Raw genomic sequence first — 20,474 nt, 5'->3', positions numbered from 1 at the left:
GCCGGGAGGGCGGTGCAGAGGTGGGACGGCTGAGCGCCCCGGGCAGCGCTGCCACTGGGGCTGCCTGGGGGACAGGTAGTCCTCAGGCTGGCAGCAGTTCCTGAAGCAGGTTTCTCCTCGCTGCAGCCTCTCGCCGGCTGCCAGCCCCCACTCCCAACACTGCAGCCAGGAGGGAGGGTTCTTTCCTTGTGGGTAGGAGCATCCTGTAAAGAAATCGGCATTCAGAGCATGCTGAAGATGATTAAGTGGCATGATGAGTTCGCAGCAGCAGCAGACTTGACTAGATCCACTTCAGCCTTTTAGGAAAGAAGGCAAGAGTTGGTAACCAAGAGGCAGCTGAACTCCCAAGGCACGCTTGGGCTGCAGAAGACCTGGGGCATCAGGCAAGACCCAGACGAACCATGCAGTAGTGGTTGTAAGGAACTGGAAAGCTGACAATTCATTATTTAAAATACTTAAAATATTTATAAGTGGCACTTGTACCTATGATTTTAACAAACAGGGAAACGAATCCTTTGGTTAGGAACATGCCGGCTCATACAAGGTCTTATATTGCTCTAAAAAAATTGCACTTCAAATACTCTGGTTTTATATACTGATAGAAAAAAAATACCAAATTTCCCAAGAACACTCCATAATTTCTGAGCTCATATCATATTGATGAGATCATCTGTTTTCTCTCATGCTTCTTTCTGACAACTATATTTACAGGACAGACACAGGCAAGGTCTGATCTGTGGTAAGGAAACAGCCCTTACCCCCTCCTGACGGCTCACTCCCCACGATGTACAGGACGGTTTCCCCCCGTTCGGATACTCGCCTTTTCCCTCACCACTTGTTCCGCACGCCGGCAGTACCACGGGCAGCTCGTTGGTGCGACACGGCTGTGGTGTGGCGTGGGTCAGGTTTGTGCCTGGGACGCTGCATTACTGTTCACATGTCTGGCTCCTTTAAGGCAACTGATTTCTAAAATGGTCAGAGGACTTGAACCAGATGTGGAATTGAGTTGCATTTGGCAATTTCAGCTTCAGAGAAGGGCTCTACTACTGCTGGTGCAGCTGTTGAAGGTGTACCTTTTGTGTGCTTTCAAAACGTGGGTATGCCTGTAATCTCAGCAGGTGGAATTTTGGTAAGAAGCAAACCCATCAAAATGGATAATTTTATGGTTTTGGAAATTCTACTCATGGTGACTTCTGCTCTCCTATCCATTGCTAGTTAGTAATTAACTTCAAAGTGAAAAAATGTAGGTGGCACTTAGGGAAAAACAAGATGTGCACCAAAAAAAAAAAGGAGACTAATTATTAAACTGGACATATGTCAGAAAAGCAAACTATCTAACAGTATTGCCACTGGCAAAACTCATTTTTGGCTCATCACAAAGGTTTTTTTAACTCCCTGAACTGTCAGGTATTCTCAGTAGCTTGTCACTGGATGCTGATGATTGTGTCTCAGATGCATCATTACTGGCTTACAGAGCTGCAATCATACCCTGTGACATTACACAGGCATTTCACCGGTTGAAAAAAAAAACCAGCTGTGTACTATGGACACGCTATCAGAAAGATTGTTCAAAGTCCGGCTCCTGGAACCGGGTGCCAAGCCTCTGGCGTCGCTAGCGGGGCTGTAAGATGGCCATCTTCACAGCCGTCGCCTGGAAAGCTTGCGGCGGGGAGCCCTTTGCGGGTGGTGCGTGCATCTGCCTGAAGCGCTCCTGCTACAAGGTGGGTTTCTCCGGCTGGGAATTTTCTGTAGTGTTTTGCAGGCTCAGCCGTACAAATCAAGTGCGACCCACCCCTCCGCCTGCCTGGCGGGGCTGTGCTCACTGAAGCCGCCCGGGAAGCCGGCGGGGGCCACCCTGCCGGAAAACGCCTCCGGCCCGTGGGCTGCCCCCAGGTCTCTGCCGGCACAGCCCGGCCGCCAGCCGGGACAGCACAGCCTCTGCTGCGGAGACGCTGGACTCGCGCCTGGTTGCGGTGCAAGCCCTTGTTTGCTTGGACACCAGTTTATTTTAATCTAGATCATCTACTACTGATATGTTAAACAGTTTGAAATACTGCCACGGCTACCAGGCACTGGCTGGTCTTAAAAGCAGGTGAGAATCCTTGGAGTGTCTCATTCTTTATAAATATCTCACTGTGCTGGTCTCCTTGGGCTTCTCTGGGAACAGCACAAACTAGTTTCATTCCCTCAAACAACTTCAGAGCATGTTCTAATTCAGTAATTTACATTTTTTAGTGTTTTCATTCACTCCTATGAAACATGCTTTCCTCCTAAGCCTGATGTTTCTTCTATAGAAACTAATTAACTAAGACACTGTTTTCTTCAAGGAGTCAGTAATTTTAATTACTAGTAAAATTATTTGCAAGCAGTTGGCCTTGTAAAGAGCTTTCTAAACTATAAAAGTTTTGCCTTCAAAAGCTTTCAGGTTTTTTTTGTTGCTGTTGTTTCTGCGTGTCCGCTTCTGACACTTTCCGAGGAAGTGCTCAGAGATCATACCGAGCAGCTCAGGTACAAGTGAGCACATGGAGTTATTAATGCAAATGAAGTCTACTTCCCTTGCTCTATTTTCTGTTCTCTAATCCAGTTTAGATTCTGGTTTTCAGGTACAGCTGCTGTATTTTGGTTGGACTTGATGATCTTACAGGTCTTTTCCAACCTTAGTGATTCTGTGATTCTGTGATTAATGAAGAGTCCGCCTGATTGTTTTAAGCCAGGTAAAAAGACATAGTGTAGAGGTATTTGTAAGAAAAAAAAAAACACCTGTTGAAAAGGAAACTTAATGCTGGAACTGATTTTTCAGATATGACAATTGATCCTTTCTGCCTTGTTAGTGTCCCAGGCACTGGCCAGCGCAAAAACCAAGGAATGAGATCTAATCTCCGTCCGCCCCTCCCTCCTTCAGCTTATTCCCTACCTGTGCTTCAGTAGCTCTACCATATGAAACAACTGGTCAACTAGATAGCCAGGTAGGGAATTTTCATCAGCATTCCAAATGCACCTTCTCCCATGTGCTCCGCATGCCTTTCCTCAAAGCATGCTAATTTCCAGTGTCACTTTTACTTCTAGAAAGGATACGACATATTTCCTCCAGTTGCAAAGAAATCTGGGTGTTGCTTTGTTGCGGTTTGCAGTGTGGACATTGGATTGTTACAACGGATGGTTTTCCGAGCAGCTGCTCGTGGCGATGGGATGGTTTTCCCAGCTGTGCTTCTTATGGGGCTTGGGGCATTTCATACAGGGTCCGACAAGTCCTGTAGTGAGCTGCATCCCAGACCTTTCTGTGTATTTCTGTGTAAATGAGACTGCAAGTGGGACATGAACCCAACAGAGCAGAAAGTAACCGCTGGGTGGTACCAGGGCCTGGCAGCAGACCTGCAACACTTGACGGACAGCTTGCTTTCCCTTTCTCCCCTGTTGAATTTTTCAGGAAGCGAAACAAAACAACTGAACAAACACCTGTAAACCTTGCTAAGTGAAATCTTCCCCATTTTTATTGCTTCAGGATTGTGAAATTAATGACATGCGTGGAAGCTGTGGTAGAGCCTACTATGCATTTACAGTTCATGTGTGTCGCACTGCATGATGCCTTATCACAGACCTTGGTTCAGGGATCATAGTCATAAGAAACCAACATCCTGACTAATATCCACAGAGCAACACACAGTAATTGTGAACACTGATTTCTATTCAGCCAATAAGACAGTTGTGTCTTTCAATCCAGTTAAGGAATAATAATACAGCAGGATCACTCGCAGCTAGATTTTGCTAATTCAAAAAAAGACCCCAGAAAATAACAGCATCAATAACTCTGATTGCTTCTAGAAGAAGAGTTCAAGTTCTCCTGCCCTCCCTCTTTTTTTTTTTTTTTAATTCCCCGCGATCAGAGTTGCTGTTGCAAAGCCTGGTCGTGGCACTTACCTAGCTCATCCAGCTCAGCACGCGCTAGATGGCACTCTGCTGCAGTTTTGCCCGGAGTCAAAAATGTAACTTTGCACTCTGTTAAGATTATCATATTTGTGACAAAATTTGGCATATTTTCTTCTGGTTTAAAGTTTGTTTTGGAGTACCTGTGTTGCTTTCTGTAATACCTGAATGAAATGTCTGAATGAAAGCTTATGCTCTTTGGGAAAAACAATCACTCAAGCAAAACAAGAAAGTGGGTAAGAAAACACAAATGTCTGGAAGAGTACAATTATGATGGCCCCCCAAATATCTCTTTATTCTCAGCAAGCAGGAAAGCATCCAAAGATCAGGACTCTGAAGAGCTGCAGCCATGGGGCCGCAGTGCTGGGGACCCGCGTGAGCCCATGGTGATGAAGATGAGGCACGGGACATGTCTGGGATTGCGGGGAACTCACAAAAGAAGCTAGAGCTGGTTCAGAAGCTGGGAGCAGGAACAACTTTGCCTCTACCGTGGCCTGGATGGTGGTGGGGAGCGACAGGCTGCTCCTCTTCTTGATGAGGACTGGGCTGGCAGCTCCCCGGTGCCTACCGGTCAGGGAGGGGTCTGGTAGCCCCACACCTTAGTGCAGTCCAAGGTAACAACAACTCGCCTTGGAGCTCTGAAACTATAATAGATGCATTTTTATTTTCATCTCTTCAAATTATTAATGCTCAAGATGTAAGCGCAGCATTCCTTGTGGACATCCACTTCGTTAAAGACTAGATGCAGACCACCAAAAAGACCAACCCTCAAGCAGGTCAGCAGAGAAAGATGCTAGGGCAGAACTTACGACAGTGACATTTGCCATCAACAAATAAAGCTTTTCAGTTCAGGGACCTTCAGTGTAACAGACGATGCCTGGGAGTTAGGCTGATACGGCGAGAACTGTTGCTGCCAGCTGATGGCGAGCCTCTCTGCAGGCGGAGGGTTCATGCTGTCAGCTGCTTTCTTCAAAGCTGCCACTGCTGCTGCAGGAATGAAATCTCATGGTGCTCATGGGGTCCGACACGTAGCCTGCAAGGTGCAGAGAGAAGTTCACGTGTGGCTCAACAGAGCAGCAGTTCTCCCCCACCTTTCCCTGCAGTGACAAGTCAGCAAAATAAGGTGCGTGTCATTTTAAGATAAATAGGCACAGATCATGCTGATACCTTTTTGCTCTCTGCTAATCTCCGTCCAATATCATCTGCTGAGGAAAAATTTAAATAGGAAGTAAACAGACCCTGTCATTCATGCAAAGAATTCACAATAATCAAGCACAAAGAATCTTTGGTAACTGACATAAACCCAAGAAACTGAATGTTTTACTAACACAGTGGAAGTTTGCCATTAAAAGAAAAAATACCTTTTGTCCTTTCAACTAGAGCTTTGGAGGGCTCAAAATTAAGCATTCTCGTAAGTGTTTTTAAAATATTTTAATTCTTGACACTACAAACCAGAAAGCAACTGCTCTTGCCAGCACTGTATTTTCGATGAGCTGCTCTAACAATGCCAACGAAAACTTTTCTCCCTTTACACGGAGTCGTTGATCAGCTGCTCTCATGCTGCTTATTTTACTGCACTAACATTAAAAATCCAGTGGAGCCCACTCAAATTTCTTGATAACTAGCCATTGTACAGAGATACTCAGATGCTCGGGAAACAAGAGAGCAGAGAAACTAGGACATGAAAACTTTCTGGGGCACAGGGTGGGGTGGGAGAAGGGATAGAAAACATTGCTAAGGCTCCTGCATGCCAAATTCCTATTGCCAAGCATAAAAGACACACAGCTGCACAAAATTAAGACTCTGGTATTTGCAACAGTACTGACCACGGCATCCCTAAGCTGTAATCCATAAGCAACCTTGGTTTATCTCCTGATCATGACACACCGTGCTTTGAAAGCTGGCAGCAAAGCTTTTCCTTAAGGGCATGTCACTCATGTCCTAAATACGCTGGACCTTAACGCTGCGACTGTTCTCACGTGGGCTGAACGCGCCCCGTGAGGTGAAGGTAGCGTGTGTCATCACTGAAGGCAAAGCCATGGTGCATCACTGTGTATGTGAGGAATGACGATCTGTGACGGGGCACGTTACAAGAGCAGGACGTACTTTTGAGGGCCTCGCCAGCCGTGGTGGCAATACTTTGCACTGTGCCGCGGTACGTTGACCGTGCGGGGTGGGAGACTGTCCATGTGCTCCGCTGTCACTTCCGTTTGCCTTACTGCTGCCACAGAGTGGGAGACCTTCACTTTAATAAATGCTTTCATGTTTCCAACCCCCTTGACCATGTCCTATGTTTTTTTCTTTTCCTTCTAGTGCCCATGAGTTTCACACCAGCTGGGTTGAAGACCACGAGGATGCTTGCCTCACTCCCAGGGGTCCCTTCTTGCCTGCCAGTGATGCAGCTCCTCTCAAATGGATGGGGCCCTTTCCAAGTGCCAAGAGGGATGACGCTATGCCACACCACAGCCTGGGCTTGCACTGTCGCGCGAGTGCATGCACTTGCTTGTGTTGCAGGACAGCTTCTGTGCTGCCAGCCTTGCCAGCGCCGCCTTTGCATTTGGGAAACTTTGGTGACTGCTGCAGCAGCATCATGAGCTTGTCTGCCAGCATCTGAGAGCTGCAGTGAGCAAGGAGAAGCCAAAGTGAAGTTAAACTCCATGTTTACACCTATCTTAAATTTTAGAGGTTATATGGTTTTCTTTGGGCATTGTGTATCTGCCTCGTGTGATTTCACTGCTTTCAACATACTGTTTAACTCACAATTTGTGAAACTTCCCGTGAAGAGCAGGTCCTTTGCTTTCACTGAAGAAGTCAGGGCTGTGATTATGTGTCGAATGCCAGTGAAGAAAATTGTTCATGGCCAGAATGGCTCTTGCAGGAATGGGAGCAGGGTGCTTTTGGGGCTTTTATTGAGAAAGGAAAACAGTGAATGTATTCTTTATTGTTTACAGACTGCAAGTGCAAATGAGGATAATGGAAAACATTAGGCAAAAAGCAAATAGAAAGAAAAAAGATCAAGATGGACATGGATGGGGAGAGACAGCAGAAAAATTGGTTTATGTGGCATAAATAAAGAGTGCAAATATTTGCAATCATTAGACCAAGCACTCTAATAAAAAAAGGCTCAGGGCTTTCTGTCTTCTGGTGTGCTGTTATGCATTGCAAAGGCATGATCACTTTACCAGGATCTCGAAGCATGGGATGGAGTCAGAGCAAGGGGTGGCTGGGCTGCAGAGTGCTATGGTGGGTCTCCGGAGCAGCTGGGTTCGGTGCTTTGCGACAAGGGATGGCGATTCTACTGTTCCTCAAGATACATATCCTGGTGACACTTCAGGACTCAACTTCGAGCTGCCTAAGCCTGCTGAAATGAAGTACGTGGCAAGGAGTATCTTTTCCAGTCCTGTTGTGTCTAGCAGCCATGACCTTCACTTTCCTCTGTACCACCCTGGCTTTTTCCATTGTTACCTGCGTCAGCGCAAGGCTCAGCTTGGCCAGCTCTTGGCTGTGATCAAGCTGTGCTGCACCATGGTCCTGGTACCCTGACCAGCAATGTGGAGGTCTGGCTGGGGCCACCTCCCTTCCGCTCGCACGCTTTGGTTCCCTTCTGTGGAAACTATAATTCAAGGAACAGGTATATTTGAAAATACATCTTGAGGTCTCGTGAGTAGAGTCTGAAATCACTCCTTAATCCCACAGCTTAAATGTAGCCATGGAGAGTCTCTTCTCCATCAGCCCTTCATTCCCTTGTGTCCCTTTTTAGTACAGACTTGAGAAACCCTCTCCTGTCTTGCCTGGATGGTCTTGCTCTGGGAGTTCACTAAACATTTCTGTTTCGTTCTTGTTTTCTTCCTCCTCAAGTTTTCCGGTTGCCAGGTGCCTGATGAAAGCTGTGCCCCGAGGAACTGCTCTCTGCAGCTGTGGAATCCACGTACGACAAGAAATAACAAAGTTGTTGTTCTTTTTTCAGTTTCAAAGGTCATTACCTCACTACTCATTATGACAGCAACACTGCTCTTAGCGTTGTACTCAGTAAATATTTATATGACCAGTTTTCTCTTTTTCTCACCCAATGTGCTCAGTTCAGAGGAGAGGAGGGAGCGCAAGAGTCATGCTGAGGCCAGTGAAAAACAGCAAAGACGACAAGCTGATGAGCTTCTGATACATGCTTCAGGCAGAACAAAACACTGAATTCTCCTGGTGACAAAACGGGTTGGAAAGCAGCAGGGAAGGGAGCAGATGCCAGGAGAGGAGTGAGAAGGCCCCAGGGCAGGGGAGAGCAGCAAACTCTGAATGAGGATGGCAACAGCATAGAGTCAATGGGTCCACTCAACACTGTTCCCATTTGAAAACAGAAAAACGTATGTAAGTGTAGAACATACAGAAAACCCATATGTTTTCCTTGTACGTACTCAGCAGGTGTGCCTCGGAGAAACAGAGACTCTACACAGCTCAGAACAACTCTGCTCACAGCAAACACAGAGACACCTTCCTGCTGGGCACTCCTGGGTGGCAGCGACCGTGGTGTACGCGTGCCCTTAGAAGTCCGTGTTGTCCATCAAAGCCCAGCCCCACTCCTTGGTACTGAGGGTGTCGCTGTCGTCTCTGCCATGTCAGCCTCACAGCTCCTGCCATTTTTGTTTGTCTCCTTTGTCCATCACATGCCAAAGTCTGATACGAGTATCAATGAAGAAAACCTCTACCCAGCTTTCAGAACAGACGTGGCTGGCACGGGCAGTGTCAAAGCCTCGTTCTCTGCCTGGTCTGCGGCACCGTGGTAAGAGGGTATCGGAGTCTGGGTTTGCATCTGGTGTTGCCGGGTGTACTGCAGTGCTCTGGTGTAGTGATCCCTCTAGCAATGGTTTCAGAAGACACCTTCTCGCATTGCTCTGTCTCCAGGGCTCCCTGGACTTTCACACCTGACGAGATCCAGCATATCTGGATGGCTCCGGGCAGACGGGGGAAGCATGGTCTGTGGTGCTGTCATCGGGCGAAGGTAACCGTGGGTGCTGTGCTGACGTTTGCTCGGCAAACGCAGCAGCCACAGCGGATGGGCCCTGGCCGTGTGTCAGCACTGAGACGGGGCAGTGACGTCCTGTTGACATGGCCCTGGAGCAGCTTAGGACGTTTGGGTAAACAGATCAGCTGGTGCTGGTGGAAGGAGCAGCACCGTGGGACAGCAGCTGGAGGCTTTCCAAAATCACGCGCTCAGTAGGTGTAGTCCCACTTCAGTATTGCTGCACAGAAAGTCACTGAGCTGGGATGTACTGTTGTTTCACACCTGAACATAAAACACGTACTACCCTGACAGCATACAGTGAAAGCGGCTTCACACCAGCGGCAGGTCTTTCTAGGACGCAGCAGCCGAGCCTAGTGTGAACGAAGATCGGCACGAAGGCGAGATTAAGAGTCTGACCTTCAGATCCACACCAAGACAGGTTTACCCAAGATGTCTGAATCCAGTCTGCTTGATACCACCCTAATGCCAACTACATTTTCATATGCTCTTTATTTTAAGGTTTTGTTTACACATTATGCTGCTGGGCTAAAAACGGCTCTAAGCTGATAACCATTCTGTGCTTGGGAAACCGTAACAAACCAGGCAGTGAGTTCGTGAGCCGTTTAGAAAGGGTGAGCGAGAAACAGACTCCCAAGGAGCTGCCTGCAAGACAAGACCCGAGCAAAGGCTGTTCAGCGAGAGGTTACTGGGGATGATTGCAAACGCAGGGTCTAGGAAATGCTGGAAAGCAGTTTGTGTGGTGATACATGAACACACGCTTGAATGTGGTAGGACAGAAAGCCAGGATGGCAAGAGGAAGAAGCGGTCTGTTCACGGAGGGGAGCAAACGACGGGATGCCCTCTGAGCGAGCAGTGCGAATGGTGAAAAGGATATGTTGTGTCATTTTATGCTCCCGTGGTACTCCAGAAATAGGACTGTTGCCTGCTTTTTGCAGAAGCGGCCTTGAGGATATAATGCCACATCATCGCTTTATTCACAGAGCCGTGCATGTAGACAGAAAGGACGGACCATCCAGGTCCGAAGCGCTTGGGGCGCACATGCAGTGAAAGCAGCCATGAGCTGCAAGGGGCACAGGGTGAGACCTTGCCAGCTCCGGCTGACCGTAAGCAGCAGCCTCCACTGAACATTAGTTTTCTTGTGGGACTTTTTGGTACCTCAGGAGACTGTAGCTCTGCGCTGGTTAACCACACCAAGGTGCTCAGAGGAGTATTCTGCATTAACTCACCATTTTTGTCAATTGGTGGGTACTGGAAGTTTCTTCTCATGTCCTCCAAAGACAGACCCTGAGAAGGGTGTTGCCCAGTGCTGCAAATAGATAGGTTTAGATAAGACTGATAAAGTCACATCTGCAGACCATGAGAACTTTTTCTACAGAGTCAGAAGGAAAAGACAGTAACATGAAATACATCAGCCTGATGCCCAGCCACTGGCATTTGCAGTAAACAAAACACAAGAAAAAGTTATGAAGCAAGAACATGAAACACATGCATGCTCACATTTCGTCCATTTTTAAAGTGATTTCCCTCAAATATACTGTTTGGAGCTTCACAACTGTTTATATGCGTCTATTTTAGAAACAATTCTAGGCATCAGTCCAGGAACATTGTAATGTATTTTATGCATCACTGCTAACAGATTTCTGTTAATAAGTTTCTCTGGCAAGGAAGATTGCTGAATTATCTTCCAGTCATTGACCAAAACCACTGTCCTGCCAACAGGTATTTGTCCCTGATCCTAAGGAGCTATCACGTACAGCACTGTCCTCTACCAGCTCTTCTCAGATTACAGGCTGACAGAAACCAAGCGCACACAAGAACAAGAAGCCCAAAGCATTCTTATTTAGCCCTTAGCTCATTTATTTCCAAGAAGGTGCCAAAAGAATAAAGCAAGGGATAATGGTTACAGGGACACAGGGAAGCAGAGTAATGCACAGAGGTGCTTCAGAATGGTTTAGATATGATGGAGAGCCCACATCTCTCTGACCATATCTGATACTTGATTGGGGGACTAAAGAAGACCTAATGGATTTAAGCGTTCCATGAAAATAACATCTGAGTGCTGTGCTTTAGAAAGAGGCTCTTTCATTCGCTCTCCCTTCGCTGAGTATGCTTATGTAAACCTTGAGAAGCCTTTTAATTGAAAATACTATCAGCCATGGTTCTCGGGCTTCGACACTTTTCACGGTGCAGGCAGAAGGCACAGTACTAAACAGAACTTTATATCAACTTAATTAGATGCTCTGGTTATTATTTATTTCACAAAATACAAAAAACCAAAGGTCTGCCACCACTAGACTATCTAAACTTAACAGTGTATTCATGGCTTCTGGCTCCTAGCAAGGAGTCACTAAGATATTCTTTCCGGTGATCTCTTTGTGCAGTTTTGGCAGGGTAACAGGATTAGGTTTGCTGAATTCCACTAACTGCAAAGTAACGTGACATCAGCTTCACTTACTCGTCAAATATTTTCACTGGCAAAACTGACCAATCTAGCTTTTCAACCTCTAAAAGGTGAAGTCATGAAATGGAAAAGGTGACTCGGAGAATCGTCCAAGCAGCAGAACATGAGACATTGACAGCAGCTGGCAATGGCGGGACACAGGCTGGTTGTTTCAGGTTTCCTTGGAGCTTGTCTGCTTTTCTACATCGAACACAACTATTACTCTACCACTGGTGCAAGTGCTGGGAGGCTCAGGACAGGTCCTGTGGCTCTGGCTTTCCCAGCTTCTTTAAGAAGGGTGGACGGACGCGGGTTCCCTATAGCGACACTGCTTGTCAATGCCTGGAGCAGCATCGTGCCCCGCGGGAGGAGGCCGGGCAGCTGCCTGTCCGGCTGGAGGCAGGGTTTAATGAGGACCAGGTGTACCCTGAAGGAGCAGGGAAAGCTCACCCCACCTTTTCACCATCTCGTCCTTCTCTGTGCTGCTTCTGACTTCCCTCTCTTTCACCTCTTTCCCCACTCTGCTCCCTGCCACCCCAAAGAGCTGTCCCTCCTCTGTGCCACACAGCTCCTCCACCACCACCACCACTCACCCCGCCGCTTGCCCTGCTGCCAGCGCAGCCGCCCTCTCCCCGACCCCATGCCTGCGTGCCTGGGAATGGAAAGCCCTTTGAGGGCTGACCCGCAATGTTACGGAATGCGTCTACGTTTACTGTATCACTTGCATTATTGAAGCTCATTCATAATTAAGGACAAGAAGCCCTTCTCCGGGCAGCGGAAAACAATAAGGAGGTCTATTTTGGGAGAACACTGTCCAGTCAGAGGCTGAAGCAAAAAGCCAGTTAATGACTGGCTGGCAAATCTGCATCTGAAAGGACTGCAGAAAGCTATTGCAGCATCCGCAGGCTGTGGGAAGAGGTCTCCAGGGGAAGAAATAAAACATACACTTTGCTTGAATTCTTAGGGCAGCATTCATGGAGTAACTCCTGACGTGTTAGCCAAGAGAGACGGGCCTGGGGCCAGCCACGCTGCCGAACAGGAGGCTGGCAGTGCTGGCTGCGCCGGGGACGCCCGCCTGGAGCTGCAGCGGAACCACAGCGGTGGTCTGTCCTACGCATGGATTGCCTTAGAAAGGAGAAACTCTTAAGCAAGTTATTTGGCCTCTTTGCCTTTGGAGCAGCTCAGAGCAAAACCAGCAGACAGGAATCCTCTGTTTTTGTAAACATAAACAGAAAAAAAGATGGAGAGAATTGCTGCTAATGCACAGCTGTTGGGAGGAGAGCTATAACACAACTCTGTGATAAATAACACACCCCACTCTGCCATGACCCTGACTTTAGGAGAAGGCAGAAAATCTTGAAATCTGATGATTCTCAGGACAGCTAATGGAAGCCCACTCAGTCACTTTGCTATATGTTTTTCTCTTCAAATTTCTTGTCAGTTGGGTAAAGGTTTATGTTAACTAACCAGAAAGGCTGAAACCATTTTCAGTAAATTGTTTAGCAGCCTCTCTAGGCATTAATTCTGGAAGGGGAAGAAACAGCTGCTTGGAAAGAACCTGAAAAAAGCTTGGAAAGAGTGAACTTTCCCTTGACAACAAAATTAGAACTTTTGTCTAAGGGATAACTTGGCTTTTCTCTTCTTGCCCTCTGTTCTGTGAGAAAAGGTGGTTTGTAAGGGACCAGGCACTTGTCATCAATCCAAGAGGACAGCTGCCTGGCAGAAAGTACACTAGCATGAAAGGTGGAGAGAAACCACACGGGTGATAGCGTCTACTGCGAGTGTCTGCGGGACTGGTGCTTAGCCTGGAGAGAGAGCTGTTAGCAGGAGAGGAGAAAAGGACGTCTTTCAGATAGAGGAAATAAGGCCATCAAAATGCCTTGATTTTCTGCAGCTGTTTCCCTTGCAAATCTGCGCTAAGGCATTAAAAGCAGGATGCTGCATCCCGTGATCCCGTGATCTTTCAGAATATTACGACATAGCATGCCATGCAGACATGTACTTGCTATTTGAGGCAGCCTGTAGTATAGGCTAAAGAGCAGCCCCTGCCAAGCCTGTCGGGCACGTTAATATCACTGTGCAAAGATACAGAGAAAGGACACCCCAAATATTCCTGATTTGGGTTAATTGAGAGTTACTTAAACAAGAAAAAACTATTCTTTTGCAGATGTTGCCCTTGGACTCTGTGGGCAATGCTACAACTGTAAAAAAGTAGAAAATCAACAGTTAAAGCTTGTATACGGTGATGAGTTGACATGTCAAGCTGCCCTGTCAGACAGACAATTGAAACGCACTGCTATTGCATCCAATTCATTACGAGACTCCTGCATCCCACTATGCCAGGGAGCGATCCGCTAAACTGACGCTAAAGTTACAGGGCAAGAAACAAACGAATAAATTCAGTGCCACGGCTGTTTAACTCCATGCATGGTAGAGGGAGATTTCATCAGACAAATTGTTTCTGCCGTGATGCGGAGTTGCACGCTGCGGTGTTTCATAGGACATGAAGTCGTTGGAGCAGATGGAAACAGGAGGCAGCCCAGGAAATATAGTCCAGCTGGGGAAAAACCAATGTGACCCTTTCCCTCTGAAAATGCCTACACTTACAAAAATGAAACCCTAAGAAACAACTGTCATTAGGAAGTGAAGTCATTAATCATCTCAGTGTGTTGTATAATTGAAAAACTACTGAAACTGTGGAAAACATCCCCTTTTTGTTGAGTGTTGTGCCTCTGGGTGAATCTTTCTGTGTGCTATTTATAGATTTGAACGTTGTTAGTTTGTATGGCAGAGCATTTGATAAAAGAGCCCACCTTTAAATAACTGCTGGGGTTACAAAGGAGCCCATTTTGATGGGCTAACAAGTCTCAGTGCTGCACTGGGAACACTGAATTACAGGACAAGAGGGGCACTTGCAAGTGCCCCTTCTCTCTCTCTCATGCCTACACTCTCCTAGATATGTCATTTTCTTATTCCTTTCATGCAAATCTATTACACTCCACAGCAAAATCTGGTCCTTTACAGAAAATAAGAGTCTAGCTGACATTGCCTTCACCCTGACCTCAGTGCCACCTCCATGCCCTGCTCCAGCAGCATATGACAAAAGCAATGCAATTTATAGGATATTGCATTTTGCCAGATGAACGTTTCGGGTCTGATCTATATTTTCATGTAAAAGATTTCAGTGCCTGTCTGCAGGTCTTTCCCTTCTGCCTCTCCATACGAGCCCCCGAACAGGCAAAGGATTGATTCATTTTGCTCCTCTATTCCAGCTCCCCATTTTAGCTGATTGTATTTCTGACTCCACACCCCGGTTAACAGGGATGTACCACGAGGACTGGGCTTGCTCTGCTATTACTGTTTCTGACTGCAAGTGGTGCTAAAGGGTAAAGTTTAGACGAAGTGCATCGCTCTTCTAGCAGAGATTAAGAGCAGCATTTCATTTTCAGAATACTCTCACTCCCCATGGGATAGAGATGGGAGATTGCTAAAGATGCCCTCAAAACCAGGTCTCCCAAGTGGTATGGTAGACCGCCTCAGATATTAACTTAATGGTACAACAATATAGAGAAGCCACATGTGACTTCGCCTTAAAAAACATCGGGAGTTCTTCTTACCCCTCTGTGATCATAAATTGAATGATCTGCAATTTTTAGGATGTACTCCGATAGGAATAGCCCCAGCAATGCTGACTCCCACACATCTCTGTGAGGCTGAGATCCTTTTCCTCTTCCTTAAGGAAAAGGGACTTGGCATTTGTATCTCCTGCCCCTGTACCTGCTGGGACAGTCCGGTTTCTGTCTGTCTGTCCCTGCCCTTCTCGGCACGGACACCTTCACCTGCCGCCCTCAAGAGCAGTCTGGGATTTGTGACGGGCGCAGGTGACGGCACCAGTCTGGCGGTGCTCTCTCCTGGTACTGCAACACCATCTTCCAGTAGCACAGCCCAGTTCATTCGTTTAATCGTATCACAATTTGAGATCAAGATGAAAAAACCAAAAACTAAAATCCAGACCTGAGAAACACAACATCAAAAAATGGCACCTCTTCAATTACTTCGCTTTTCTACCACTGCCGCTGTCTGGGATCACTAGTCTCTCCCCATGTTTTATCTTCATCACAAGCTCTTACGGTCAGGGAACTGGCTGTTCTTCCTGTCCATTAAACTCTCTCTCATTAAATAAACTCCACTAATACTAAGAATCTCATAGAGCTGAGGGCATGTTAGGAAACAGTTTTCAGGCCCTTGGTCAGATACAACCTATACGCTCCATAAAGGGGACATATACATATAGATGTAACAGGAAACAAACTTCCTCCTACATAATAATCATAATGGCATTTCAGTGTGACCTTTCTTCCCAAATTTGCTTATTTCTAGGATTTTCAGCTGGGTTTTCCCAAGTGTGCCCTATTCCTCCTAATCAGAAGGATGTGTCTGCCTTGTATTTTGGCAGAGATAACAAACCATGCTTGTGATATGAGTCAGAAAACATACTTATCACATTTCTGCAGGGCTTAGATTTCTGCTGAGAGAGGTGAGCTCACCAGATATCTCTGGCCCCGCACAAGGACTAGCAAACCCTGCCCTCCTACGCTGATGCGACACACTAACAGAGCCTTCTCTATTTTTCAGACAGTATGTAGAGGTTACACTGCCTCCAGTGTAGCAAACTGGTCTGCCAACCACAAAAAGCTTTGGCAGGAGTCAGCTCCCCTAAATCGCATTACTTCACAGAAATAACTACACGAGCAGTTCTCCAAAAGGTGAACAGTGCCCACACTGTGACGGAGGCTGGTACGGCTCTGTGCCACAGTGCCACCCGATGCCTCCAGCCACGTCAGTTGGTACTGAAATGCTGCCCATGGTCTAACCTGCGCTTTCCATCTTGCCACTGATGCCACACACTGGAATATTTTTTTCTTTATTTTTTTTTCCAAAGAAACATTTGTCTTTTAGCTTTTCTTTGGTGAAATTTTTCAAACTGAAAACACATTGTGGTATAAACGCTGGCCTTCCCAGACCTGCTGGCAGGTTGTGAAGGTACATTCATCTAACGGCCACTCATCTCCGTGCCCTCGGATGGGAAGTCATCGGTATTTGTTTCATGTGGTAAAGCAGCGGTACTGCATGTAGGCAGGACTTGATTTTCTACTATTTTTATGTTACTCAGAGTGAAAATGCAAATGCTTAGCAGTTGTCTTGGCAGCAGGATGGCTTCCACAGCATTCAGATAACACAAACACCCTGTGCCTCAGCACTCACAGGAGAAGACAAGACTGCAGAAGTGCTTTCCTCGGCTGGCCCTGGCAGTGGATCAGCTCTGGGGTGTGTCTACCGCTGGTTCCCCACGCAGCCACATCCCCAGTCGGGAACAATCCCTGCTGCAGGGAACTCCCGTTTTAGGCAAGTGAGCCGCGCAGTCTTGGGGTGGACTCTTTCTGCCTCTGTCAGAGTAAGCGCTCTCCTCGGCCCTGTGAGGACTGGCACGTACCTCTGTGACCAGGCAGCATAAGCTCGTGCATTCAAGGCATATTCCAATTCAAACCGACTACGTAGTGCTGCAACGTGACTACGGCCAGGACCTCCTCGTGCAACGAGACAGTCCGAAGACGAGGAGGGAGACAGAGAGCCGCTGCTGTTGCTGGAGGCTGGAGACATTAACTGGATTTAAAAAAAAAAATAAGAAGGCAGTGTTATTACATATTTACAAGTCTCTCCTCAGCTCTTTCTCATAAGCTGTGTGTCCCACGTTTCCTTTTTAGTTGGGCTGTAAAATGCAGAGCCTCCTGACTGTGATCAGCTGAGGAGAGCTGGATGCTGCCGGCCAAATAAAGCGGTCAATTCATCATTGCCTGCGGGTTTCCAGCTGGGGTTGGATGGCTTTCCAGAAGATATGCTTTAGTTCAGCCATGAGCTGCGAGCTCCTCTGTGCAGCTGGGTGACATCACTGCCTCCCCAGCGGGAGTCACCGGCTGAGACCTTCCCATCTGTACCTGAAAGGTGGCAGTGCTGTCCTATCACCGAGTGTCCCAGGACAGAAATTTGGGCTGACGGGGCAATGTAAATGCACCATATATGTGTGTGTTATATATATCGATATATGGGTTGCGTTCAAGTTGCGCCAGGGGAGGTTTAGGCTGGATATTAGGAAAAATTTCTTTATGGAGAAAGCGGTGAAGCACTGGAAGAGGCTGCCCAGGGAGGTGGTGGAATCACCATTGCTGGAGGTGTTCAAGGAAGGTGTGGACGTGGCACTGCGGGACATGGTTTAGTGGGCATGGTGGGGTCGGGTTGGTGGTTGGACTTGATGATCTGACAGGTCTTTTCCAATGTTAATGATTCTGTGATTCTGTGTTTATACATACAGACCAACCATACAACACAGGTACCTGCAGCAGCAGGGACCTGGACTTGCTGGCACAAAAGGTCCCTGCCACTCCCGGTTTCAGAGATACTTAAAAGAAGCAGAAATGATTTGCTGAGAGAGGAGAAGAAAAAAGAGAGGAAATAAATAGAGGGAGGTGGAGAGAGAAAACTCCCCACCTTCACCCTTCGTCGGCTGCAGTACTTAACTTACTAGAGATCTTGTTCCTTAAAACTCCTCTCAAACAAGGCTTTGCCCTGGACACAGTGGAGCTTCGGTCTAACTCCCCAGCTAAATAGTGTTTTCTTTTTTTCTTTTTATGTGTAAGCTCTTGTCCCAGATTTCTTCCGCATGCACTGCTGCCTATGTATCATAGAAGTAAGGTCTCCCATGAGATGACACAGTTTCTTGTGATATAGTGCTTCACTTTTTTTTTACACTTAAAAGCTTCCACCTACGCATAAAGCAACCAGCCTCAGTCAGAGCATGAAGAAATGTAATAGATTATGTGTGTCTTTTCTGACCCTTAAACTCAAGAGGAGCGATCCATTTTAAAAGGAGGTTGGTTTTGTGGTTTTTTTTTTTAAACTCTCACATGCACACACACACACACAAACACACAGAGAAAATATAATTTCAGGAATTGCAGCCCTGAATCATTTACTTTCTGTTTGACCACTTATCTTACACCAGGCTGAAGGCTGAGACATCCGTGTCACAGCCGCAGTCCAAAGCAGGAATTACCTTTGAATTTATCCTTCTTACGTTTTCTCTTTTTACCTTTCTCCCAAGGGTCTTGGCCCTTTTGCCTTTTCTTCTTTTTAAACCAAGCGGTCTCGGGAGTAGAAGATTCTGCCCAGGCCTGCTGTGCAGTGCATCCCCACAGCTCTGGTCATGCTTTCTCTTCAGGGTACCTCTCCGAGTAGCTCCTGACAGTCACAGCGATATCTGGTCCCTGCCTCCTCCTCCTGGCACCCGTATAAACCGCTAGTGACGATGTGCCTTAAAAATGCAGCGTGTTGGCTCCAAATGCAGCTTGCAGGCTCCAAAGCCAACACCTTCCTCAGCTGCTGCTGCTCTCCCCATTTGTACTCCCGACCGCACAGCACACGCACAGACACTCCGCAGTGGAAATAAGGTCCTTACCTCAATATTGCACAGACATTCTTCTAATTTTGTGACTACTTCCGAAAACTCTGGTCTCCCCTGTGAACACAATAGAAAAAGCAGAGCTGTGTTAAAAATAGAAGGGGGGCATATCCTCTGTGATTAAACTGACTCATAGATTCGTGATGAATCACAGCTCCCCTCCATTTCCCTTCCTCTGAATTTCATGGCATTGCTTTCAGTCTGCTTGGGAATCTGATGGGAACTGCAAGTTTGCTACTAAGCTATGAAACTAAGAGGTGTGTGCACAACAACTTTAATAGCATTATTCTTCTCTTTTTTCTGTAACCATTAGATCTAAGCTAACAATGACTAGATCATAAGATTACAAAAATACTAACAATAAATTCTTGGCTCTGCTTATGTATTAGGTATGCTTCCTCTTTGCCCATAACCAAGACTTTGAACACAGCAACAGCTGTGAAGAGCAGAGGACAAGCTCCCGACCCACACTGCACTTACGGCCACCCTCTTCCTTCCCTTGCTGGGGTACTTGCATGACGCCATGTGCGCCGTCTCCACAGCTGCTCCCCGCTGCCTGCCTGACCCATTCCCGGACACGTGTCTCCATCTCTGTGTGCTTTATGTGGCACAAGAGGTTGTGGAGGCCATGGTAGGGGCAGGACCAGGCGACTGAGGGGAATGACAAATATACTCCTCCTTGTTGTTGCTGATCAATACCCTGCTGCAGTTTACACCAAGGAAGTTCAGGCTTAACTAAAGCATTGCATACAATGGTGTTTGACAGAGGAGGACTGGGAATACCTTAATTAAGTAACTGTTAAACAAGCTCCTCATTCCCATCACCACATCTTCCTCAACAAAATTGCCTGCAATTATGGTTGGCATAATTTAAGAGCTTTAGGACAAAGTCCTGCAGCCCTCACATCTATGAGCGATAGTAGAGGGATGATACACACACATAAGACTTCAGGTTTTAGCCCTTTGTGAGAATGTATAGTAGCAAAATGGGTGTTAAATGCTTTTCTTTCTCAAAAGGGTAAGAAAGAAAATGACCAGTCCATTTTAAGTTCCATAGACTTATCCTTGCCGGCAGTTATGTAGGAAAGGGAGGGAGAAGAGTGTGTTTACTGGTGTCCACAGCAGCGTCCTGGCTGATATATGCTCCTGGTGGTAGTAGCTTAAGGCAGTGAGACGATCCACATCCTTCTGCCCTCCCGGAGCAGCAGGGTTGCTCCCGCGGCGAGTCCCCGCAGGCCAGCTGCAGCGTGCTGGCTGACGAAGAGGAGCTGTGACGGGCTGCTCTGCGGAGAGCCGGGGTGCAGACCTCAGCTGGTTTCTCCTGACTTCTCCCACCAGCCTTTCTACGAGGGTGACAAGCTGGGGCAGAGACAGGATTTCTCCACTGACATTTGGCAGTGCCCTGGGCGCTTCCTTCCTCAGCCAGTCTTTAAAGCCTTCTGCTCTTCCCACTGCTTCAATCGTTGTGCCACACGATGCCAAGCACCGCACTGAGATACTCCACTTGAAAAAATACTTTGGAAAGACACCGTTCCCACAAGAATCGCAGGCTCCAGTAAGCACTGCTGTGAGTGACT

General features: G+C 47.2%; 1 protein-coding gene across 3 annotated transcripts in view; it reads right to left on the bottom strand.

The window, feature by feature from the left end:
• Positions 1–3,469: 3,469 nt before the first annotated feature.
• TNNI3K (TNNI3 interacting kinase) overlaps positions 3,470–20,474 on the bottom strand; it is a 94,467-nt gene continuing 77,462 nt past the window's right edge. Inside the window, exons 22-25 of one of the 3 annotated variants that reach the window (XM_059822081.1) lie at positions 18,895–18,954; positions 16,876–17,045; positions 10,168–10,247; positions 3,470–4,957 (exon numbers count right to left, since the gene is read on the bottom strand). In XM_059822081.1, coding sequence (XP_059678064.1) covers positions 4,881–4,957; positions 10,168–10,247; positions 16,876–17,045; positions 18,895–18,954 — 387 coding nt within the window. In that variant the 3' untranslated portion in view covers positions 3,470–4,880. Of the gene's footprint in view, positions 4,958–9,305; positions 10,248–16,875; positions 17,046–18,894; positions 18,955–20,474 lie in introns of those variants that run through there. The other 2 variants (XM_059822080.1, XM_059822082.1) reach the window with 2 other exon arrangements.

Source organism: Gavia stellata, chromosome 10 (assembly GCF_030936135.1).
Source record: "Gavia stellata isolate bGavSte3 chromosome 10, bGavSte3.hap2, whole genome shotgun sequence".
Classification (NCBI taxonomy): domain Eukaryota; kingdom Metazoa; phylum Chordata; class Aves; order Gaviiformes; family Gaviidae; genus Gavia; species Gavia stellata.
The sequence above is the reverse complement of the archived record's forward strand: the minus strand, read 5'-3'. Positions and strand labels throughout refer to the sequence as shown.